The 25,435-nt window shown below is 45.8% G+C and overlaps 1 protein-coding gene across 1 annotated transcript in view; it reads left to right on the forward strand.

Moving 5' to 3' along the window:
- The window catches only part of LOC140393924 (collagen alpha-3(VI) chain-like), a 369,822-nt gene that overhangs the window by 291,734 nt on the left and 52,653 nt on the right, over window positions 1-25,435 (forward strand). Inside the window, exons 31-42 of the mRNA XM_072480566.1 lie at window positions 1,346-1,408; window positions 1,512-1,574; window positions 2,779-2,841; window positions 2,940-3,002; window positions 9,442-9,492; window positions 12,091-12,126; window positions 12,213-12,275; window positions 13,360-13,422; window positions 18,624-18,656; window positions 18,742-18,778; window positions 18,887-18,898; window positions 18,992-19,482. Coding sequence (XP_072336667.1) covers window positions 1,346-1,408; window positions 1,512-1,574; window positions 2,779-2,841; window positions 2,940-3,002; window positions 9,442-9,492; window positions 12,091-12,126; window positions 12,213-12,275; window positions 13,360-13,422; window positions 18,624-18,656; window positions 18,742-18,778; window positions 18,887-18,898; window positions 18,992-19,482 — 1,038 coding nt within the window. The remainder of the gene's footprint in view (window positions 1-1,345; window positions 1,409-1,511; window positions 1,575-2,778; window positions 2,842-2,939; window positions 3,003-9,441; window positions 9,493-12,090; window positions 12,127-12,212; window positions 12,276-13,359; window positions 13,423-18,623; window positions 18,657-18,741; window positions 18,779-18,886; window positions 18,899-18,991; window positions 19,483-25,435) is intronic.

The following is a 25,435-nucleotide window of genomic DNA, read 5'->3' on the forward strand; positions in this document are numbered from 1 at the left end:
TTACAGCACAGGAATAGGCCCTTCGGCCCTCCCAGCCTGCGCCGATCCAGGTCCTTTATCTAAACCTGTCTTCTATTTTCCAAGGATCTACTTCCCTCTGTTACCCGCCCGTTCATATATCTGTCTAGATGCATCTTAAATGATGCTATCGTGCCTGCCTCTACCACCTCCGCTGACAAAGCATTCCAGGCACCCACCACCTTCTGCGTAAAAAACTTTCCACGCGCATCTCCCTTAAACCTTCCCTCTCTCACCTTGAAATCGTGACCCCTTGTAATTGACACTCCCACTCTTGGAAAAAGCTTGTTGCTATCCACCCTGTCCATACCTCTCATAATTTTGTAGACCTCAATCAGGTCCTCCCTCAACCTCCGTCTTTCCAACGAAAACAATCCTAATCTACTCAACCTTTCTTCATAGCGAGCACCCTCCATACCAGGCAACATCCTGGTGAACCTCCTCTGCACCCTCTCTAAAGCATCCACATCCTTCTGGTAATGTGGCGACCAGAACTGCACGCAGTATTCCAAAGTCCTATACAACTGTAACATGACCTGCCGACTCTTGTACTCAATACCCCGTCCGATGAAGGCAAGCATGCTGTGTGCCTTCTTGACCACTCTATCGACCTGCGTTGCCACCTTCAGGGTACAATGGACCTGAACTCTCAGATCTCTCTGTACATCAATTTTCCCCAGGACTCTTCCATTGACCGTATAGTCCGCTCTTGAATTGGATCTTCCAAAATGCATCACCAACGCATTTGCCTGGATTGAACTCCATCTGCCATTTCTCTGCCCAACTCTCCAATCTATCTATATTTTGCTGTATTCCTGCACTTTTCATGTGTGCATTAGTTAGATATATGGACAAATTAAATTACAGAATATCTCTGTTACACATTCCCAAGTATATTAAAATTTAAAATTAAAGGTTACCTGTTAAGCGATCTTGCCGACTTATTTTCAAGTGTTTTTGAATCTACTTATTTTTCAGTAATCAGGATAAATCTAAATCTGGTGTAACCTAACCCTTAACAAGAAAATATTTCCGGGGGCAGCACGGTGGCGCAGTTGATAGCACTGCTGCCTCACGGCGCCGAGGTCCCAGGTTCGATCCCGGCTCTGGGTCACTGTCCTTGTGGAGTTTGCACATTTTCCCCGTGTTGCATGGGTTTCGCCCCCACAACCCAAAGATGTGCATGGTAGGTGGATTGGCCACGCTAAATTGCCCCTTAATTGGAAAAAATGAATTGGGTACTCTAAATTTATATATAAAAAAGAAAATATTTTCTCATTCAAAGTTCTCAAATAAATACAATATTTATTTCATCTGACATATTTAGGGTGCGAAAGGCAATGCAGGAACTGTTGGGCCTCCAGGAATGCCAGGATTTAGTGGCTCTCAAGTAAGTAATGCATTTACAAATATTTAGTCGCTGATTTCTGCTCAATTTCAAAACATTAGAAATGTGGAATTTACCACAAGAACCTTGCTGTTTGTACACTCAGGGCAGAACTGGATCTTCTGGAGTTCCAGGTCGAGAAGGTGGAGCCGGCATTCGAGGACCAAGGGTAAGTGCTTTCTCTTACACAAAAACAGAAAATACTGGACAATCGCAGTAGGTCTGACAACCTCAGTGAAGAGAGAAGGGAGTTAACGTTTCCCGTCTGGATAACTCTTTGTCAAAGTTAGAGAGAACTGGAAATTGGGTCAGATTTATACTTTTCTGGGGGGTGCATGGAGCGGCGGGGATGGATAGCGGCCAGGGATAGGTGGAGATTGATTTTGTGTTTTCAATTGTCAGTTTTGCAGAAATAGTGAAAAAGGTTTTCTTCCCCTGTTTTACTGTCATCTAATTAAGAAACTCAAACTGAAAGAATGAAAGTAAACGAAATCAGTTTGGAACAATCTCAACTTAGTTCTAAAGGGATTCAGATCTACAATGTGAAATCCACCACATAATTTAACATAACATTGATAGCTATCCTCAATCATGTCTCAAGGTAAGCAGTGAGAAATTGAAATTCTGAATGGCCTACACCTGCTCCTATTTCTTTTGATCTCATGAAATACTACATATGGGTTAATTTGCATCACCGGGTTGAGTATTCAACCTTCATGCCAGGATTTAAGCATAATAATCTAGGCTGGCATTGGAAGAATGCTAAGAACAGAAGGATTATATCAGAATTTACAGGACAGGGAAAGACCATTTGGGTGCATCTGTTCTGCCATTGCTGGAGGTGTTCCCTTCCATATGAGACATTAAATCAAGGTTATATATGGCTATTCTAGTGGATTTAATATGCTCCCTGTGCATTAATGTCCTGACATCTATCCCTCAACAACATTGGTATACTTACATGTATTTATATAATTTTCTTCTTGATGGCATGGTGGGCATAAATTGATTTGTGCATTGATATACACAGTAAAAGAATAATTGGCTCTGATGTCCATTGAGACATGTAGGGCACAAATATAGATATTTTCTTTCTTACTCTTGTTCAATTGGATTGCTGTATTAAGTGTAGCTTTAAGGTACATTATTTGCGTCATGTGGATATAACCTGTCCTGTTTCTACCTTAGGAGTGTTTGTTGAGATAAATTAGAAGGAGTTTTATTTAACCTTATTCACATTTCCCAAACATTACCTTTATGAGAGCACAATTGCACCCATAATTAGAAAAAGAGAAAAAATGTTAAACAATATTTCTATAGTGATGTGAAGCCCAATTTCCCATTTCAATTTCATATTGTTTATTTTGTTCTAGGGACCTGCTGGCACTGCGGCAGCTCAGGGTGCAGGAGGGAAACAAGGACTGAATGGAAGAAAGGCAAGGACCACTCTAAAATGTTTAGTTGCAAAACGTTGATAAAGGTTGTCGAAATGTGATTGTTGGTATTTTATCTTCATTGACCTATTCCTATACAGGGTGAACCTGGAAATCCTGGTGGAAAGGGTACAATTGGGCCCACAGGTCGACGGGGAGAGATGGTAAGAGCTTCATTTTTCAGCTATAAAACTTTAGCTTTAAGTGTTGCACAATACATTTTGGGTATGCATAGAATAAATATGATTTATGAACTAAAGTTTTTAATGATTTAAAAGCTATGAACACTGAAAAAAAATTGTTGAATTTTAGGGGACCATATGGTGCTGGTCTTCATGGAAGAAACTGATTTACTTTAAAAAAGGTTGCTCCCGTAGTGGACGGCCTTAACAAGCTAAGAGTTGGACTTCCACCCTCAGTGGAATCTGATTGGCCAGCAACCCTTGCAGTCCCAGTAGCATCACTAGAAAGTAGTGGGCCTTGCTGGGACTGTAAGGAGGCCCACAAACAAATGCCATGGATGTTGAAGATAGGCAAGTCAGGCCTTTTTCGGTCATGAGGGATCAGACATCAGAGGGAGGTGGGTGGAGGTTAGGTTTTGGAGGTTAGGTGGGGAGGCACAAAGTGGAGGGGTATGACCTTAGTGGGGAGCAGATGGGTGCCTCTGGTACACACAGAGTACTTCTCACTTCATTCTGCCCTTTTCACTAACTTCATTCAAAAACAGCCTTCCCACTCTTGCTTGTCATCCACAGCACATATTATTGCAGTGGACGTGGAATTGGGGCCTTCAGCAAAATAAGCATAGGGATATGCAAGTGGCATTAAGGTAAAAACAAAGAGCGGGAGAGAAAAACTGCAAAAAGGCTGTTAAAAACAATCTGAAAAATATTGGGGGCGATTCTCCGAGCCCAGCGCCGGGCCGGAGAATCGCCGTAACCGCAACCGCGCCATGATGCCCCAATGCCGGCGAGCGATTCTCCGAGGTGCGGAGAATCGGGGCCATTTGCGCCGGCGCGTTTGATGTCGTGCCGGCCACGGGCCGCTGAAATCGGCGGGGCTGCCAATTCTCCGGCCCGGATGGGCCAAGCAGCCGCGCAGATACGACAGAGTCCCGCCGGCGCCGTTCACCCCAGTCGCTGCCGGTGGGAACTCTGCGGGAATCGTTGGGGGGGGCGGCCTGTGGGGGGGGGGGGGATGGGGGCTCCTTCACCGGGGGGGGGGGGGGCCTCCGATGGGGTCTGGCCCACGATCAGGGCCCACCAATCGGCGGGCCGACCTCTACCCCCGGGCCTACTTTCTGGCGCGCCGGCCCCGACTCAACATGGAAGTCCAGAAGTCCCCCACGCATGCGCAGGTTGGCGCAGCCAAACTGTGCATGCGCGGGTTGGCACGGTGCCTATTTGGCACCGCGAAAGGAGGCTGGAGCGGCATGAACCGCTCCAGCGCCGTGCTGGCCCTCTCTGGCCCGGGCCCGGTTCGCAGCGTTGTGAAACTCGACGGCGTTCATGACGGAGCAAACACTTGGGCTCCATATCGGAGAATCGCCCCCATTAATTTTCTCAAAGAAATGAGACTCCATGGGTGCGATTCTCCAATCCCCCACCGGGTCGGAGTATCCCCGGGGGGGCGGCGTGAATCCCGCCCCGCCGCTCCAACACCAGCTGCCGTATTCTCAGGCGCCGGTTTGCGGGCGGGGACGGGGTTTACGGCACACCGGTCGGGAGCCGTTGGCAGCGGCCCCCCCAGCAATTCTCCAGGCCCCGATGGGCCGAGCGGCTGCCCGTTTTCGGCCAGTCCCTCCGGCATGAAATGGTCCATCACGGCGGGACCTGGCTTGTTGGCCGTCTAGCGGGGGTGCACGGGGTGGGGGGGTCCGGTCCCGGGGGGCCACCAATCTGCAGGCGGGCCTGTGCTGTGGGGGCACTTTTTCACCCCGCGCCAACCACTGTAGGGCTCCGCCATGGCTGGCAATGAGAAGAACACCCTGCGCATGCGCAAGAAACATGCCAGCAGTTCTGCGCATGCGGGGGACCGTGGCGGCCCTTCGACGCCGGTTGGCGCGGCGCCAACCCCTCCGCCGCCGGCCTAGCCCCCGGAAGTGCAGAGGATTCCGCAACTTCCATGTGGCCCGACCCCGGAGTGGTTCGCGACGTTCTTGCCGCCGGCGTCGTGCCTTCGCGCCATGTGTGGGAGAATCCCGCCCCATAACTGTAAAATACTGCATCAGCCCAGAAAGATTATTCAGCAGTGTTGACCACTTTTCTACCTCAGTTACTCCTGGCCGAACAAGCCCAAACATTTTTTTTTGGTGTAAATCCTGAACTGGATATCCTTTTTATTTTTATTTTTATTGATTTTGCATTTATTTGTGACAACATTGTCAGAAAGTACAAGAAAAAAGAGAAGAAATAAACAGGTATGAATACATAGGAAACATATATACAGATACGAAGTATATTAACATTGGGCTCCCAGTAGTCGGTTGCCACAGCCGTGCTGTTTAATTATCTACATATTGCCCCATACCAGGTCATATTTGAGGCCACCAAGGTTGTTGTTTGCTGTGGCCATACCCATGGGTTTTTCGTTCCCTCGGTACCCTTTGGTTCCTATGCCCTACTTCCCCTGTCTCCCCTCCCCCTTTTCCTCCTTCCCTTCCCTCCTGTTTTCTTCTTTTGTCTGTATTGATCCCCCTTTCCTGCTCCACCTCTCCCCCGTCCCCCTTATTGGTTGCTGATCATGAACAGATCCTCAAAGAGGTCAATTGTTTCCATGTGTTGTGGAAGCCTTCCTTCGATTCTCTGATGACGAATTTTATCTTTTCCAATTTGAGGAATTCTGCTAGATCGGCAGCCACTCTGCAGTCTTGGGTGGCGCAGCTGATCTCCAGCCGAGCAGGGGTCTCCGGCGGGCAATAAGGGAGGCAAAGGCTAGGGCATCTGTCCCTCTCCCCGCAAAGAGCTCGGGCAGTTCCGATATCCCGAAGACCACCACTAGTGGGCATGAATCCACCCTCACCCCCACAACCTTGGACATGGCCTTGAAAAAGGTAGCCCAGTGCCCGACAAGTTTGGGACAGGCCCAGAACATGTGGGTGTAGTTGGCTGGGCCCGCCTGACAACGTTCACATTTGTCTTCCACTTCCGGGAAGAACCTGCTCATGCATGTTCGTGTCAAGTGAGCTCTGTGCACTACCTTTATTTGCATTAGGCTGAACCATGCTCATGAAGAGGTGGAGTTTGCCCTATGTAGTGCTTCGATCCAGAGTCCTCCCCCTATCTCCATGTCCAGCTCCTCCTCCCACTATTCCCATGTCTTGTCCAGCGGGGCCCTGACCTCTTCTAGCAGTCACCCATACATGAAAGTGCAGTTACCTTCCCCTAGTTCATTAGATACAAACAGATGCAGTACAGTGTAAGCCATTCAAAGTCAACAAACACACAAGGTCTGATTTAGCAGGCTACGTTATATAACCGAGGAAACTGCCTGCCTTTCTTTTAAAGATTGCTGGCACAGATGTTTCAGCTAATAAGTGAACTAGTTGATGGGGTGTTGAGCCAGACAGATCAGAAAAATCTGGTTTTAATTTCTGGTTTCTGTCATTAATTGATGTTAGTTGCAATAACAATGGGTCCTACAGCTGGTTTCAGTATCTATACAAAAGGTTTTCAGCTCCTAATCTTCAGCGAGTAACTGTTGTTTAGCATTTGGTATTGAATCAGTTAGTAGGCTCAGCCTTAGCTGCATTATTCATAATGTTCATCGGGGAAGGAGCACTATGTCACACAAATTAGCACCTTCAGAAAAGGAAGTAAAGTGAAGAGATGCAAGGGAGGAGAATTCTAAAATCCACTGACAAACACAATCAAACATTATGAGCTGAGTTTTAAGACTTGGACACACTCACAGTAGGGGAAGCCACAAATGAGTTGAGAAACTTAGGAGTGGTTTTTAAATGGATATTTCATGAAGATAGAGCATTAGCACCCACTTGCAGGTTTTCTGCTCAATTGAGCAAGAAGGCACAATCATGACCTGCACTTGACTGTTGAAGTCTCAGCACTTAAGGCTGGCGGCGGATTCCCAGAGACACTGTGCACCTTTCAAGGAGAGATTTGAAGAGTCCATGTCTATTACGAATGCCGTAATGTCTTAGACCTTTACGTTGAGGTCCACTCAAGAGGTGACTCGTATAAGGAGCCTCTGATGTGGCAGACAATCTGATACATGTTGACCCTGAACTTTGGACTGTACTCTCAGTCTGTCAGCTTAAATAGACGATTCAGCACCTCTCTGAAGTGCCGCAAAGCTCTTCACAGTTCTTGCCAAGCAGAGAATGTGAAATGAAAATGAAATGAAAATCGCTTATTGTCACAAGTAGGCTTCAATGAAGTTACTGTAAAAAGCCCCTAGTCGCCACATCCCGGCGTCTGTTCGGGGAGGCTGGTACGGGAATTGAACCGTGCTGCTGGCCTGCCTTGGTCTGCTTTAAAAGCCAGCTATTTAGCCCAGTGTGCTAAACCAGCCCCTCCATGTGAGTGTGTCATGAGAGGGAAAATGGAGGAAGGTACATGTAAGGCGCTCCCACTTCTTCCCCTTTTGCCCACTGCCCCAATCCACACACAAATCTCAGTCAAAGCCCCACAAGCTGCCATTTGCCCCAGTGACCAGGTTTGCACCCATGAGGTGCAGGTGGGGCAGTCTTTGGCAAGGCCCTCACTGGCTCCAAAACCCTGATGGTGTCAGCTACAAGCATCTCAGCAGTTAGAATAGGGGAACGAGCAGCCTGCATTTAGCTCTTCGGAAGTCACAGGGGTAATAATATAAATAATAGAAGCAAGATTATATAGTTTCACAAGAAAAATCACTTGGGTGTTTCAAAGTTAATTAAATTGTCACTTTTAGGGCAGCACGGTGGCCCAATGATTAGCACTGCTGCCTACGGTGCTGAGGACCCGGGTTCGATCCCAGCCCGGGGTCACTATCTGTGTGGAGTTTCTCCCCATGTCTGCGTGGGTTTCACCCCCACAACCCAAAGATGTGCAGAGTAGGTGGATTGGCCACATTAAACTGCCCCTTAATTGGAAAAAAAATAATTGGGTACTCTAAATTTATAAAAGAATTTTTAAAAATAAAAAATTGTCACTTTTATTATCCATGTTTATGCACCATAATCTTTATTCCAAGTCTCCATAGTCCACTCATCTCCACTTTTGCCTGTGAAGTGGTCTTCAGCCTTGACTAAAATGGTATGACAAGAGTAGTAGATAAGCAATATGTGTCAGTGATGTAGTGATATGCAAAAGCAAGTGTATGTGTAAATATGTATAGCCTCCGACCAGTAGGTGTCGGGCAAGTAATGTCACATGACACTGTAAGCTGGGGGGAGTCTGGAGGAGAAATCATTGTGGTCAGTCGTATTTGTATGAGTTCCAGTTTGATACCATTAATTTTATGTCCACAGTTTATAATACGATAATAAAATTACCTAGTCTTGAAACAGATGTTCTTTAGTACGCCGACTCAATAATTGTCTCTGTACAAGTGAGGGAGTGGATTGTCGACTGTGGGAATGCTTTGTGTGTGGATTTAGCTGAGGCATGGCTGAATGATCATATCCAGGGCATCCCTAGTGGCTAATTGAGCAGCTGTGTAGGTACATTGGCCACATCAGCCTCCTTCTCCTTCTGTTCATCCTATTGTCCCTCCTCCTTCTTCTCCTCCTCAAAAGATGCAGAGTAGTCATCACTTTTCTCTGATGCAGCAAATTGTGCAAGGTGCAGCAGGCCAGTATTATTCTGAACTCTCGCATTCTGAAGGATGTACCCAGATCTGTTCAGGAACTTTAATCTCAGGTTCAGCATTCCAACAACTTGCTCAAAGACCATACTCGTGTGGCATGGATTGTACAGTTCATGGGCGTCTTCTTGCTTCTCGTCAGAGATACAAGACAAAGCTGTATAAGGCACTCCCATGGTGCTAACAAGGCTATCAACTGGGAAGTGCAGATTAAAGACAAATGCCTCCAAAACAGCAGAGGTTGGGCACGGCTTAACGGCCCCGTTGTACCTGCGGCAGACCCGGGTGCACTAGTTAAATCGCAGGAAACGCCAAAATCAGGAACCACAACGAGCGCGAATCGCTTCACGATCTAACTGGCACGCTCCTGTTCACGGTTTCCAGATCCCGCCCAGACGTGGCGAGACACCAATTCAGACTAATTAAGAGCAATCGGCACCTCATTTGTGAGGTGTAAGTCTAATCAAACGGCCTCCCGGGGAACTAACCGGCTCCCCAGCGAGAGATCACACAGGTGCCATTTAGCACTGGTCCGCACAAATGTGGACCAGGCATAACGGGGGTCTCCCAGGCCATTGGAGACACTTGAATGATCAGGGACAGGGCAGGGTGACATTGTGACTCTCCCTCTGGCACCCGGGCACCTTGGCACTGCCAGGATGGCACCTTAGCCACTACCATCCTGGTAGTGTCTGTTTGTCTTTAGACATATTGTGCACAAATTTTATTAAGTACAAAATTAGGCATGGCTTTAAAAGTTTTGCATGACTGTCTAACCAATATTTACACGGTACCTTGCAGGGTGAAGATGGAAAAAATGGAATTGGCAACAGTGGATTTAAAGGCAGAAAGGTCAGTCATTAACAAAAGTTGAAGGGCGCTTCTGTAATAATGTAGCAAATATATATTTACAGAATGCAAACATCTTTTTTAGTGCAAGGAATGAAAACAGAACGGAACTTTAATTTTTTACATAGATGCAGGATATTAAAGTTAACACTCCTGTAAACTTTGCAAAAATGGAATCTCAGCTAAGGTATCTCAACATTTAATGATGTAAAGTTTGCCAAATATGAAATTTTAATTAATTAATTATTCAACAGCATCAATTGGAATAATTGTCGGGTGGTTTCTATATGTCTCTATGGACTTCAGTAAGGCCTTTGACAAGGTCCCTCATGGTAGACTAGTACAAAAGGTGAAGTCACACGGGATCAGGGGTGAGCTGGCAAGGTGGATACAGGACTGGCTAGGTCATAGAAGGCAGAGAGTAGCAATGGAAGGATGCTTTTCTAATTGGAGGGCTGTGACCAGTGGTGTTCCACAGGGATCAGTGCTGGGACCTTTGCTCTTTGTAGTATATATAAATGATTTGGAGGAAAATGTAACTGGTCTGATTGGTAAGTTTGCAGACGACACAAAGGTTGGTGGAATTGCGGATAGCAATGAGGACTGTCAGAGGATACAGCAGGATTTAGATTGTTTGGAGTCTTGGGCGGAGAGATGGCAGATGGAGTTTAATCCGGACAAATGTGAGGTAATGTATTTTGGAAGGTCTAATGCAGGTAGGGAATATACAGTGAATGGTAGAACCCTCAAGAGTATTGAAAGTCAGAGAGATCTAGGAGTACAGGTCCACAGGTCACTGAAAGGGGCAACACAGGTGGAGAAGGTAGTCAAGAAGGCATACGGCATGCTTGCCTTCATTGGCTGGGGCATTGAGTATAAGAATTGGCAAGTCATGTTGCAGCTGTATAGAACCTTAGTTAGGCCACACTTGGAGTATAGTGTTCAATTCTGGTCGCCACACTACCAGAAGGATGTGGAGGCTTTAGAGAGGGTGCAGAAGAGATTTACCAGAATGCTGCCTGGTATGGAGGGCATTAGCTATGAGGAGCGGTTGAATAAACTCGGTTTGTTCTCACTGGAACGAAGGAGGTTGAGGGGCGACCTGATAGAGGTCTACAAAATTATGAGGGGCATAGACAGAGTGGATAGTCAGAGGCTTTTCCCCAGGGTAGAGGGGTCAATTACTAGGGGGCATAGGTTTAAGGTGAGAGGGGCAAGGTTCAGAGTAGATGTACGAGGCAGGTTTTTTACACAGAGGGTAGTGGGTGCCTGGAACACGCTGCCGGAGGAGGTGGTGGAAGCAGGGCGATAGTGACATTTAAGGGGCATCTTGACAAACACATGAATAGGATGGGAATAGAGGGATACGGACCCAGGAAGTGTAGAAGATTGTAGTTTAGTCGGGCAGCATGGTCGGCACGGGCTTGGAGGGCCAAAGGGCCTGTTCCTGTGCTGTACATTTCTTTGTTCTTTGTTCTTTGGTTTGCATACCGCAAAATTAATAGTACCTTGGTGGGAGTTGTGAGCTGCAACCTAAAGCTGCCTGGACAGCAGTTAACTTAACTTAAGAAGAGAATGGACGGCACGCTGGCACAGTGGTTAGCACTGCTGCCTCATGACACCAAGCACCCGGATTCAACCCCAGCCCTGGGTCACTGTCCGTGTGCAGCTTGCACATTCTTCCTGTGTCTTCGTATGTCTCAGCTCCCCAAGGATGTACAGCGTAGATGGATTGGCCACGCTAAATTGCCCCTTAATTGGAAATTGTTTTAAAAACTGAAGAAGGGAAACCATAATCAGGTTGTGACTATACCATACTATCTGGGTCTCCTGGTCAAACTATAGACGTGAAACTTCGATTTAGTTCCGATTTGAACTATGAGAAGGAAACGAGTGTGTTTCTGGACCTGTACTGGGGATCTGTTTGGATGTGGCTTTGGTCCATTCAGTGATCACATCTATACAGGCAATCTATACAGAACACCCATTTTCCTGAAAAATAATTTTCTAGTGATTTGTAAGAAATTCTCTTTCTAATAGATAATTGAACAACTATTATTGACACAAAATCTATGTCCTTTATTTGTGGCAAGATCATGAATTGAAATTGAGTAAAAACTACATACAGATGCAACATGTATTACATGGCACAGTCATTGGAAATGACGGGGCTGACTTGCTCAATAAGTACATTAAGCTGCATATACATTAAGCTGTATAAAGCAGGATGCAACTCCGGTTTGATGACAAATATATGTTGAGTAAGTTGATCCTAGCCAAGAGGGGGACATCAGCTGGAGTTTCTCCTTTTGATCATTCATAGTGAGCCCTCCACTATTCTATCACTCGTCATCCCAATTATAGATCAGATCAATGAGCACGGAGTGCAGAGAATATATTTTGGAAAAGCCAAACCATCTGCTGATATTCACTTGAGAAGCTTGTACAGATGAAGAATTATCATTTTGGATAGGGAACTGAAGGGTAGCTGCTCTTGTTGTACTGTTACCTAGCAGGGTCTTCATAAGGAATGGAAATAGCTGGAAGAATAGAAAACAATCTATGCACCAATGTTTCATTAATTCTGTTTTTTGCATTTAGGGTGAACGAGGCCCTGTAGGACCCCTCGGCCCAAAGGTAATTAAATTGCGATTAAACATTTTTTTGTGATTCACTTCCCATGGTTGATGCACTTTTAACTATGTGCCATATCCTTGAAACAGGGTACATTTGGAGTTGCTGGTGGTTTAGGAAAGGACGGTATTAAAGGAAATAGAGGTCGAAGGGTAAGTCCAAACAGAAACAAAAATGATGCAGTTGCTTTTTTGACTTATTTTAATATTACTGTGCTACCAAGTGTATCTCTGTGCAAAACAGTAGGAAAAGGATTTAGAGCAATGCAGAATCTTGTGTTCCCTCTTGGAGGTGGGAAGGGCATGTAATTGGTGGGGTGGTGCCAAACCTAAACAATACCACCTGTCTGCCTTCACCAGAATTAAGTTCCGGGCAGGAAGACCCATGATCGACCTTCCCATCACCAATTGAGGACCTTAAGCGACCAACTAATGATCACTTAAGGACCTCATCCCTTGGCTGCTGGGGTGAACCATCGGGTCTGCATGACAGGTGACACAGTGCAGGCTGCTTGTCACCTCAGTGAGATGGTCTCTTCATCAAAGGCATCCAGTGCCTGTGCAAGGGACTAAATGTCAGGAATGGGAGAGAACCTGAAAGCCACCCCTACTCTTGCTTCTGACCTCCTCAGCCCCCCTCGCCCCATGGCTCCCACCCACAAATTCATGTTTCCTACCCCCACATTGCTTATCTGTAACCTGGGTTATCTGCGATCCTGAGACTCCAGGATGTCTTTTCAGCTGCAGCCATAGACTCCTCAATGGCACTGCTAAGTGCACGAGCTGCAAGCCTCTGCTTGTCCAGCTGCTCGTGCTAGCTGACACTTGCACCTCACCGATTGATTCCTGGGGATGACCTGTCCAGTGGACATGCCACTGCTTGATTGGTTTGTGGTTCAGTGAGTCTCCTTGATGCCTCTGCAAAATTCCACCCACATCTCTTATGCGCATTGTATTTATCTTAATCACTTAAGGGGAGTAAAATGCGTTTGCATAGTTCTAGTTGCAGATTCTCCAGTTGAATCTTAAGTGACATCAAAGACCCTTTGTTCCTCTGAACGTCCCAGTGTCAGGCCATTCATTGAATACTTCCTTGTCAAATTATTCCATCCAAAGTGTATCATGTCACACTTTTCAGGGTTAAATTCCATCTGCCACTTTTCTGCCCATAAAGAAAGAAAATTGTGATGAAAATAAACCTCATTGGTGGTAACTGATCTTATATTTTCTATTGAAGGGGTACTCAGGAGCTTCTGGTGAACTTGGAACGAAAGGAGAAGCAGGTTACCCAGGCTCACAGGTAATCATTGTCTTCAAATGTGTAACTTTTGAATTTAACCACGTGACAAGGCATGTTATCCACCGAATTTTAAAGACAATGAAGGTCAACAAATGCTGACTAGTGAAGTGAAGCGGACCCTAGAATCAAGGACTAAGTTTGCATAATTTGTTAACTTTGATGTTAAAATGTTAATCCCAATGCTTGACTTACGCAAACTCTATTCTGCTTGCCCATATTACATATGAAATAACCAAATCTCTCATTGGGACAGCCTAACACTGACCCCTAACCCTAACTCTAATTGTAAGAACTCTTACAACACCAGGTTAAAGTCCAACAAGTTTGTTTCGAATCACTAGCTTTTGGAGCGCAACTCCTTCCTCAGGTGAATCCAGAGAATTACTTAGAATGCTCTCAATCATCAGAGAAGTGATGGAAGGGATCGTTGACCGTGCTATGAAGTGGCACTTATAAAAATATGAATCTTTATTATTATCACAAGTAGGCTGACATTAACACTGCAATGAAGCTCCTGTGAAAATCCCGTCGTCGCCACCCTCCAGCGCCTGTTTGGTTATTCAACCTACTTACTGATGCTCAGTTTAGGTTCTGCCAAGAGCACTCAATTCCAGGCCTCATTGCAACTTTGGTTCAAACATGGATTGGATTAGATTTGTATATTGTCACGTGTACCGAGGTATAGTGAAAAGTATTTTTCTGCGAGCAGCTCAACAGATCATTAAGTACATGGGAAGAAAAGGGAATAAAAGAAAATACATAATAGGGCAACACAAGGTATACAATGTAACTACATAAGCACCGGCATCGGATGAAGCATACAGGGTGTAGTGTTAATGAGGTCAGTCCATAAGAGGGTCATTAAGGAGTCTGATAACAGCGGGGAAGAAGTTGTTTCTGAGTCTGTTCGTGCGTGTTCTCAGACTTCTGTATCTCCTGCCCGATGGAAGAAGTTGGAAGAGTGAGTAAGCCAGGTGGGAGGGGTCTTTGATTATGCTGCCTACTTTCCCCAGGCAGCGGGAGGTGTAGATAGAGTCAATAGATGGGAGGCAGGTTTGTGTGATGTACTAGGCTGTGTTCACGACTCTCTGAAGTTTCTTGCGGTCCTTGGCCGAGCAGTTGCCATACCAGGCTGTGATGCAGCCAGACAGGATGCTTTCTATGGTGCATCTGTAAAAGTTGGTAAGAGTTAATGTGGACATGCTGAATTTCCTTAGTTTCCTGAGGAAGTATAGGCTCTGTTGTGCTTTCTTGGTGGTAGCGTCGACGTGGGTGGACCAGGACAGATTTTTTGAGATGTGCACCCCTAGGAATTTGAAACTGCTAATCATCTCCACCTCAGCCCCTTTGATGCTGACAGGGGTGTGTACAGTACTTTGCTTCCTGAAGTCAATGACCAGCTCTTTAGATTTGCTGGCATTGAGGGATAGATTGTTGTCGCTGCACCATTCCACTAGGTTCGCTATCTCCCTCCTGTATTCTGACTCGTCGTTATTCGAGATCCGCCCCATTATGATCGTATCATCAGCAAACTTGTAGATGGAGTTGGAACCAAATTTTGCCAAGCAGTCGTGTGTGTACAGGGAGTAGAGTAGGGGGCTAAGTACGCAGCCTTGCGGGGTCCTGGTATTCAGGACTATTGTGGAGGAAGTGTTGTTGTTCATTCTTACTGATTGCGGTCATGGAATTCTAGATGTAAGGCAAGAGAAATTTCCCTTGACATCAAGGTAGAATCTGAACTGGTGTGGCATCATGGAGCCCTGCTAAATTGAAGTCAGTGTAAATCGGAAGAATATTGGCTGGAATTTTAACAGCAGAAGATGGTTGTGGTTGTTAGGGGGCAATCATCTCAGCACCAGGACATCACTGCAGCACTAGGGAATATCCTAGACCAACCACCCACAGCTTCTTCCGATGTTCCCTTTAATGTAAGATCAGAAGTGGGGAGATTCTCCAATGATTGCACAGCCTTCAATTCCATTGGCAACTCATTGGGTAATGAAGCAGCTGTGCCTGTATGCAGCCCATCCTGAATAATATACAGACTTGAGCTAATAAGTGGCTGTAGCACTTTTGTCACACAAGTACTGGACCATCTCCAACAAGAGAGAATTTAACCAAGTCCCTTTGACATTCAACAGCATTACCATTATCAAATTCCACCATCATCAGCAGCATTCTGGGGTGGGGAGTGGGGGGAGAAGTGGGATCTCCCATACCTGGACAAAAATACAGAGGCTACAAGAGCAGATCAGAAGCTGGGAATTCTGTGATGAGTAACTCATCACCTCATTCCTCAAAACTTTTCCACTTTTCTAAAGGGTGCAAGTGATGTAATACTCCCACTTATATGGCTAAGTGCAGCTGCAACAACAATCAAGAAGCTCAACACCATCCAGGATAAAGCAGCCTGTATGATTGGCACCTGATCCACTACCTTAAAACAATAATTTCCTCCACAATGTGGCAGTCATGTGTGCCATCAAAAGGATGCACTGCAACAACTCACCAGACCTTCTTTGGCCACACCTTCCAAAACCAATGGCCTAGAAGAACAAGGACAGCAGAAGCATAGGAGCACCAGCTTCTCCAACTTCCTTCCCAAGTTAAATACCATTTTGACTTGTCTTGCTTTCATTGCCACTGGACAAGAATGTTGGAATTCCCTCCCTCGTGATACTATGGGAGTCCCTTCACCACACAGACCAGTTAAAAATGGTGGCACATCACCATGCTCTCAAGAGCATTCAGAGATGGACAATAAATATTACCCTAGGCAAAAATGCCTTGTTTCCATGAATGAAGAAAAACAAGTTGTGTAATGTTAACCGCATGATATTACGCATTATCAGGTGAAATTCTGTACTGGAGTGGGGAACGCACACAAAAAAGTATTTTCTGTAATTGATCAAAGTCCAATCCCTTTTGAGTTAGTGACTAATTAATATTTGGGTAACATTATCTCAAGATAATGGCTGTAATTGTCTGGTCCTTCGCAGGCGACGGGCTTCTCTGGTATCGCTGGCAGCACACCCCTGTCCATGGGTTTCCCAGTATATATTGGTTTCAATGGGAATTTGCATTGTTAGTGGCAGGAGCAGAGATTCCTGCCACCAGTGAACGGCGCGCCATCTCCTACCATCGGAGAATCCCGCTCCGTTCCGGAGTCTAAGTGCTCCCATCAGCGGAGATCAGGACTGGTCCCAGCTGGTGCTAGGAGCATCACCCATACCTCAGCCAGGCAAATCTTATCTATGGAGGCAAGCGCGCTGGTTTCCCTTCCCAGTCTCGGGCTGCCATTTTGAGCGAGCACCCCAATCCTGGCATCCCAAGGCAGGTTCCCCTCTCCTCTACAACGTGTTGACCTCCCTGCTGACATGGGGAGCAGCCCAACCCCTCAACAAGGAGGGGCATCATCACCCAGCCCCTCAGTCCTTCCATTCTGCCTTCCTCCCCTTATGCCACCCCTTAAGGACCCACCCATCAGTCCCTGCCCCTTGGCACCATGGCACTGACACCTTGGCAGTGACACCCTTGCCTGGCACAATGGACCCTGAGGTGGGTCAAGGAGGTGAGCCCATTGCTCCCATGCCAAACTGCAGAGGGAGGGTCCCCGAAGGGTTCTGGATTTGGGTGGGTGAGTGCTGTGGGTAAGGAGTGGAATCCTGGACCCTCGGCCAACATGGGGATCCAGTGTCTGGATGGCCCCAACCAGCCCTGGGCAACCTGACAATTACAGTTGCTATGGTTATCTCAGGCAGTCCTGTCTCCAAATTCTTTACCCTGGTCTCATCTGTTTAAATGCTGAAGTGGCCTGCTCACTCTGAGCTGCTTTGCCTGATAGGTGCACAGTAGAGAGTTCATTGGAGATTCCAGTCAGGAAGACTTTCCCTTTCCTCATGTCTGCTCCCTCAGCCAAATGGATTACAAAACTGCAGCTTTTTGTCAGAACCTTACTAGAAAACCCTTGGCACTTCAAAAGCCTGAAATCCACTGGGATCCTTTGAATTGATTCTATTTCAACAATGTGAAGTGTTTTCTGCAGTTACAAAAGAGGAAGTGAAACCACTTAATGTTTTGAAGGAGCTGTCAATCATAACAAGAGTGTTTATAAACATTGTGGTTAAGATCAATGGAGGATACTTGAGATGTATTCATGCATGAAGGGAAAGACACAGCAACTGTGTCTGGACCATTAAGGTGTCAATCACAGGTTTGTGAAAGATACTGCTCTGTAAAACTGAGTGAATGCTTCGCATTTCAAAGGATCTCAGGGGATTTGAAACATTTTCAAGTGTTGAGGGCTTTCTAGGAAGCCTCTGACACTTCAAAAAGGTGTAGTTTCAAAGGCAGAGGGCTGAGGGAGCAAATGCTAAGAAAGAGAAAGTGTTCCTGCATTGATTCTTCACTGGACTTCCTGGACTGCTCTCCAGCTGTCAGACTGAGCAGTTCAGGATGAGGAGGCCACTTCAGAATTTAAAATGTCTAACCAAGATGATGCTGTTGATCAGAGAACTGTCTGAGATCACCATGCCAAGCGTCATCTTCAGGCTGCCCAGGACTGGAAGGGGTGGTCCAGACATTGGATCCCCATCCCAGGGGAGGGTCATGGGGTCAAGCCCTTAGTCATAGTTCTCATGCACCCAACGCCCAAGACCCATAGGGAACACACCCTCTTGAGCCTGGCAGTGACAGAAACACACATTAGCAATGAAATGGTGCCCCTGACCCTCCTTGGGGTCCACTGCCCCAGGACTGCACTTGGCCATGTTTGAACCACAGACTACCCAGTGGATCTCTCACTGTGGGGATGGGGGGAAGGTAAGAATCTGGCTTCTAGCCCATTGATTGCATGCAAAGTACTTTGCATGTTCCAGCTGGCATGGAGATAGGTATCCCACGGGAGCAAACACTGGGGAGGGGTCTGCCGCCTGGCGCCGATCCCATCTTTTAGCCGATGCTTCATTCTCTACGTGATTGGGATTCCTGATCACAGCTGCAGAGAGTGGAGAATCCTGCCTGAAATCTAGCACCTTGCAGCATGTTATTGCCTCTTTTTCAAACTCCTATATTGGATCCAGTCTCTGATTATTTATGTGCTGCACCTGTGGGGTATTACATGCTGATGAATTTGAATAATTGCAGACTGGAACTTTTTATGAACATCCTTGGATTAATTTGTATTATTTTACACATTATAGGGTCCAAAAGGAGAGAGGGGGAGATCCATAGAGGTAAATAAAATGTTGTTGGTCACAAGATATGATTTGAATTCTGTTGTTTATTAGCTAACATTCTTTTGCTTCTCCAATGTTACAGACATGCAACCTTGTAAGGCAGATCAAAGACACATGTCGTAAGTATCATGGAACTCAGAATATTTGATTACATATTTGACTCTTTAAAACATTTATTTGAGGTGAAATGTTTTAAAATTGTTTTCTTTTCCTTTGGTCTCTTGCAGCATGTTGTTATGGTAAGTTATCTTCATTGGATAAACATTTGTATTAACAGATAATTTTACTGAACATTGGAAATGAAATTCATTCCTGTTTATTCTTTGCCTTAGGTGCAAAGGAATGCCCAGTATATCCAACTGAACTAGCCTTTGTGATCGACACTTCCAACACTAAAACTGCTAATCAGCTGAATAACAACAAGAATGCAATACTCAACATAGTTCGCAATCTGACCATAGTGGAGAGCAACTGTCCAAAGGGAGCACGGGTCGCTATCCTGACATATAATAGTGGCATAGTCACTGAAATCCGTTTTAGCAGTGCCAGGAATAAGCGAGACCTTATCAAACAGATTGAAAATCTACAGTTTGTGCCATCAAGGAAAGAGTCCAGTATCGCTGAGGCAATGAGCTTTGTAGCAAGGAACACATTCAAGCGTGTGCGAAGTGGGTTTTTGATGAGAAAGGTGGCAGTATTCTTCAGTGACGGGCAGACAAAACCTAAAGAACTCAGCGATGGTATAATAAAACTCGCTAATGAGAATATTGTCTCCGTCTACCTGTCTCCTAAAGCTGATAATGTACTCAACAGAGCATTGCAGGTCAGAATCTATTCTTTATTTTCTGGTATACTCTTTGATAGATGGTAACATATGTTATGACTGGTCAAAACCTCCACATGCAAAAACAGTGAAAGATACCATTTTTTCTCAATGTTGGGCATAGTGTATTCTGTTATCAAAAGTTGAGGTATTCAAAAAAAGGAAAGATTTTTCACATTGGATACCGATAATGCATTTCTGGGACAGTCTTTTTCACCAATCCTTTTCTATCTTGGCGATATCCTGCACAAATAGAATTGTCCTTTACCTCGCGATCTGAACACTGCAAAGTGTACCATAATTTACATACAAAGTTTTTTTTCATAACTGTGATATTTAGTGAGAGGTTTTCCATTTACCATGTTAATCATCTTCTGCATCTATTCCATTAGGTTGTCAGTTCGAGTTAAATTACTCGATAGGAGCCATGTTACCCTGTCAATAGTGTAGCATCATCCATCACTTCCTGCCACCTTTCTACAAACTGGATTGAGACTGCCCAAACTTATTTCTAATTCTACCTAAAGCTTGTTATACTACATTTCTTACAATTTTATGAATTAATATTACTAAGTTAATCGTATAGTTTGTCTATTCTACACTCCACTTTTAACCTGGATATTCTTAATACTTCTAATCATTCCACTCAAGCTTCTTATTTCTTTTGCTGCTCCAACCTCTTTGCAATGATCTTAACATTCTAAATCACTTCTGTATTCTAAAACAAATTGCTTCTAAAATCAAGGGGCAGGATTTACTGGCTTTTCACGCCGGAGGGAAATTCCGGTCCCATGCCGGCGCACGGGTTTCCCAGCGGGAGGGATCCCGTTGACAACGACGGGACTGGTAGATCCAGTTGGGGGCCGCCTCCTCCACCGAAAGATCCATGGCGGGGTGGTCAGTAAATCCTGCCTGTGGTCTCCTTTTTCAACATTTTCACATATCGTAATTAATGTACTCCAACAGATACTTTGAAAAGTGCACCATTTGTTTGTTTATGTCCAATAAAATATGCTTCACGTCCTTTACAGTTAATGAAAACTTTCTCTGAGTATTTAATATTTCAAGTCCCTGTTTGTTAGATCTGCTGTTTCATTGGATAAGTTGCAGTTGGGGGAAAAGGAGTGGGCAGTTAGGAGACTGAGGCTGGCATAATGAGAGGCAGAGATAGGGTCAAGGTTCCTACTGCTTCGAACAGTGCTGAAAGGTCATCTAAACAGCCTGTTTATTTTTAAGTCACCACATCGAATAATGCATGGGCCTGCCACTGGAATTTGTTTTGGTGCGGATCAGAATATTTCCTTACCTGTCCCAAGTTCTCTAAATCTATCATTTCCGAGTTCCACCTGTACTCACAAAGCACCACTGGGTCCAAAAGAGTTGGCTACAAGTGATCCAATACTGTCGACTGAGGGCAAAACTGTGCTGAAATCCAACATTGAGGAAAGGAAATAGCCCGCATTTAACAGAAGCACTTGAGTATAAAACATATCATGAGGATAACTTGGATTCCAGATAATGTGCACAGAGAGACCACCACGGAACTCAATGATTAATGAGGTCTGAGTATTCCAAGATTTCATTGTCTCATGAAATCAGCTTATCACTACAAGTACATAGAACATTACAGCGCAGTACAGGCCCTTCGGCCCTCGATGTTGCGCCGACCTGTGAAACCAATCTAAAGCCCATCTACACTATTCCCTTATCATCCATATGTTTATGCAATGACCATTTAAATGCCCTTAATGTTGGTGAGTCCACTACTGTTGCAGGCAGCGCATTCCACGCCCTTACTACTCTATGAGTAAAGAACCTACCTCTGATATCTGTCTTATATCTATCTCCCCTCAATTTAAAGCTATGTCCCCTCGTGCTAGACATCACCAACCGAGGAAAAAGGCCCTCACTGTCCACCCTATCCAATCCTCTGATCATCTTGTATGCCTCAATTAAGTCACCTCTTAACCTTCTTCTCTCTAACGAAAACATCCTTAAGTCATTAGAACATAGAACAGTACAGCACAGAACAGGCCCTTCGGCCCTTGATGTTGTGCCGAGCATTGTCCAAAACCAAGATCAAGCTATCCCACTCCCTGTCATTCTGGTGTGCTCCATGTGCCTATCCAATAACCGCTTGAAAGTTCCTAAAGTGTCCGACTCCACTATCACAGCAGGCAATCCATTCCACACCCTAACCACTCTCTGAGTAAAGAACCTACCTCGGACATCCCTCCTATATCTCCCACCCTGAATCTTATAGTTATGCCCCCTTGTAACAGCTACATCCACCCGAGGAAATAGTCCCTGAACGTCCACTCTATCTATCCCCCTCATGATCTTTAAAACGTCTATTAAGTCGCCTCTCATCCTCCTCCGCTCCAAAGAGAAAAGCCCTAGCTCCCTCAACCTTTCCTCATAAGACCTATCCTGCAAACTAGGCAGCATCCTGGTAAATCTCCTTTGCACCCTTTCCAATACTTCCACATCCTTCCTATAACGAGGTGACCAGAACTGCACACAATACTCCAAATGTGGTCTCATCAGGGTCATGTATAGTTGCAGCATAGCCCCGCGACTCTTAAACTCAAGCCCCCTGTTAATAAACGCTAACACACTATAAGCCTTCTTCGCGGCTCTATCCACTTGAGTGGCAACCTTCAGGGATCTGTGGACATGAACCCCAAGACCTCTCTGTTCCTCTACATTCCTCAGAACCCTGCCGTTGACCCTGGAATCCGCATTCAAATTTTTTCTCACAAAATGAATCACCTTGCAATTATCAGGGTTAAACTCCATCTGCCATTTTTCGGCCCAGCTCTGCATCCTATCAATGTCTCTTTGCAGCCTACAACAGCCCTCCACCTCATCCACTACTCCACCAATCTTGGTGTCATCAGCAAATTTACTGACCCACCCTTCAGTCCCCTCCTCCAAGTCATTGATAAAAATCACAAATAGCAGAGGACCCTGCACTGATCCCCGTGGTACACCGCTGGTAACTGGTCTCCAGTCTGAAAAATTTCCATCCACCACCACCCTCTGTCATCTATGTGATAGCCAGTTACTTATCCAATTGGCCAAATTTCCCTCTATCCCACACCTCCTTACTTTCTTCATGAGCCGACCATGGGGAACCTTATCAAAAGTCTTACTAAAATCCATGTATACAATATCAACTTCTCTACCTTCATCTACACACTTAGTTACCTCCTCAAAGAATTCAATCAAATTTGTGAAGACCTACCCTTCACGAATCTGTGTTGACTATCTCAGATAAAGCTGCATCTTTCTGAATGGTCATAAATCCTATCCTTCAGGACCTTTTCCATTATCTTCCCGACAACCGAAGTAAGACTAACTGGCCTATAATTACCAGGGTCATTCCTGAAATGAAATGAAATGAAAATCGCTTATTGTCACAAGTAGGCTTCAAATCAAGTTACTGTGGAAAGCCCCTAGTCGCCACATTCCGGCGCCTGTTCGGGGAGGCTGGTACGGGAATTGAACCTTGCTGTTGGCCTGCCTTGGTCTGCTTTAAAAGCCAGTGATTTAGCCCAGTGTGCTAAAGCAGCCCTTATTCCCTTTCTTGAATAGAGGAACAACATTCGCCACTCTCCAGTCCTCTGGCACTATCCCCATGGACAGCGAGGACCCAAAGATCAAAGCCAAAGGCTCTGCAATCTCATCCCTTGCCTCCCAAAGAATCCTTGGGTATATCCCATCTGGCCCAGGGGACTTGTCGACCCTGAGGTTTTTCAAAATTTCTAATACATCCTTCCTCAAACATCTACTTCCTCCAGCCTACCCGCCTGAATCACACTCTCATCCTCAAAAACATGGCCCCTCTCCTTTGTGAACACTGAAAAAAAGTATTCATTCAACACCCCTCCTATTTCTTCTGACTCCATGCACAAGTTCCTACTACTGTCCTTGACCGGCCATACTCACACCCTGGTTATTCTTTTATTTCTCACATAAGAGTAAAAAGCCTTGGGGCTTTCCTTGACCTGACCCGCAAAGGACGTCTCATGCCCCCTCCTAGCTCTCTTAAGCCCTTTTTTCAGCTCATTTCTTGCTACCTTGTAACCCTCAAGCGACCCTACTTAACCATGTTTTCCCATCCTTACATACTCTTCCTTTTTCCTCTTGACAAGACATTCAACCTCTTTTGTCAACCATGGTTCCCTCACACGGCCATTTCCTCCCTGCCTGACAGGGACATGCCTATCAAGGACACGCAGTATTTGTTCCTTGAACAAGCTCCACTTTTCATTTGTGCCTTTCCCTGACAGTTTCTGTTCCCATCCTATGCTCCCTAATTCTTGCCTAATCGCATCATAATTACCCCTCCCCCAATTATAAACCTTTCCCTGCCGTATGGCCTAATAGTGAAAGACACCGAATTGTGGTCACTATCTCCAAAGTGCTCTCCCACACACAAATTTAACACTTGGCCCGGTTCATTACCCAGTACCAAATCCAATGTGGCCCACCCTCTTGTCGGCCTATCCACATTTTGTGTCAGGAAACCCTCCTGCACACTGTACAAAAACTGCCCCATCCGAACTGTTCGTCGTATAGAGGTTCCAATCAATATTTGGAAAGTTAAAGTCGCCCATGACAACTACCCTGAGACCTCACACCTATCCATGATCTGTTTTGCAATTTCTTCCTCCACATCTCTATTACTATTTGGGGGCCTATAGAAAACTTCTAACAACGTGACCGTTCCTTTCCTATTTCTAACTTCGGCCCATATTACCTCAGTAGGCAGATCTCCTTCAAACTGCCTTTCGGCAGCCGTTTAACTATCCTTGATTAACAATGCTACTCCTCCACCTCTTTTACCACCTTCCCTACTCTTACTGAAACACTTATCCCCGGAAATTCCAACAACCATTCCTGTCTCCTGTTCTAACCATATCTCCGTAATGGCCACAACATCGTAGACCCAAGTACCAATCCACGCTCCAAGGCCACCTATCGTATTCCAGATGCTCCATGCATTGAAGTAGAAACACTTCAACCCACCTTTCTGTCTGCCGGTACACTCCTGCGACTTTGATACCCTCTTCAGTACCTCACTACTCTCGACACTGGCTTCTGGAACACAGCTCGTTTTCCCAGCCCCCTGACAAATTAGTTTAACCCCCCCCCCCCGAAGAGCCATAGCAAATTCCCCTCCCAGGATATTGGTGCCCCTCTGGTTCAGGTGCAAACCGTCCTGTCTGTACAGGTCCCACCTACCCCAGAATGTGCTCCAATTATCCACTTAACTGAAACCCTCCCTCCTACGCCATCCCTGCAGCCATGTGTTTATCTGCACTCTCTCCCAGTTCCTCAACTCACCAGCACATGGCACCGGCAACAAACTAGAGATGACAACATGGTTTGTCTATCTGTCCCTCTAACTATCGAGTCCCCAAGAACTCTTGCTCTCCTGCTCTCCCTCCTTCCCTTCTGAGCCACAGGGACGGACTCAGTGCTGGAGATCCGTTCACCATGGCTTACCCTGGTAAGGCGTCTCCCCCAACAGTATCCAAAGCGGTATACTTGTTACTGAGGGGAACGACCACAGAGGATCCCTGCACTGACTGTTTCCTCCCAGCCCCTCTCACCATCACCCATCTACCTTGATTCTTCGGAGTAACTACATCCCTGAAGCTACTATCTATGACCACCTCTACCTCCCGAATGATCCAAAGTTCATCCAGCTCCAGCTCCAGTTCCCTAACGCGGTTTCTGAGGAGCTAGAGATGGGTGCACTTCCCACAGGTGAAATCAGCAGGGACACTGACGGCGTCCCTCACAAAAATTCTGCAGGAGGAACATTTCTCTGCCTTCCCTGCCATCCCCTCTAGATAAAAAAAGAAAAAGAAAGAAAGAGCTTAGCTGTTATTCACTCTACCCCTTAGGTTAAAGGAGGTGGAAGGGTGGGGGACACTACAAG

This window comes from Scyliorhinus torazame, chromosome 2, assembly GCF_047496885.1.
Source record: "Scyliorhinus torazame isolate Kashiwa2021f chromosome 2, sScyTor2.1, whole genome shotgun sequence".
NCBI lineage: Eukaryota > Metazoa > Chordata > Chondrichthyes > Carcharhiniformes > Scyliorhinidae > Scyliorhinus > Scyliorhinus torazame.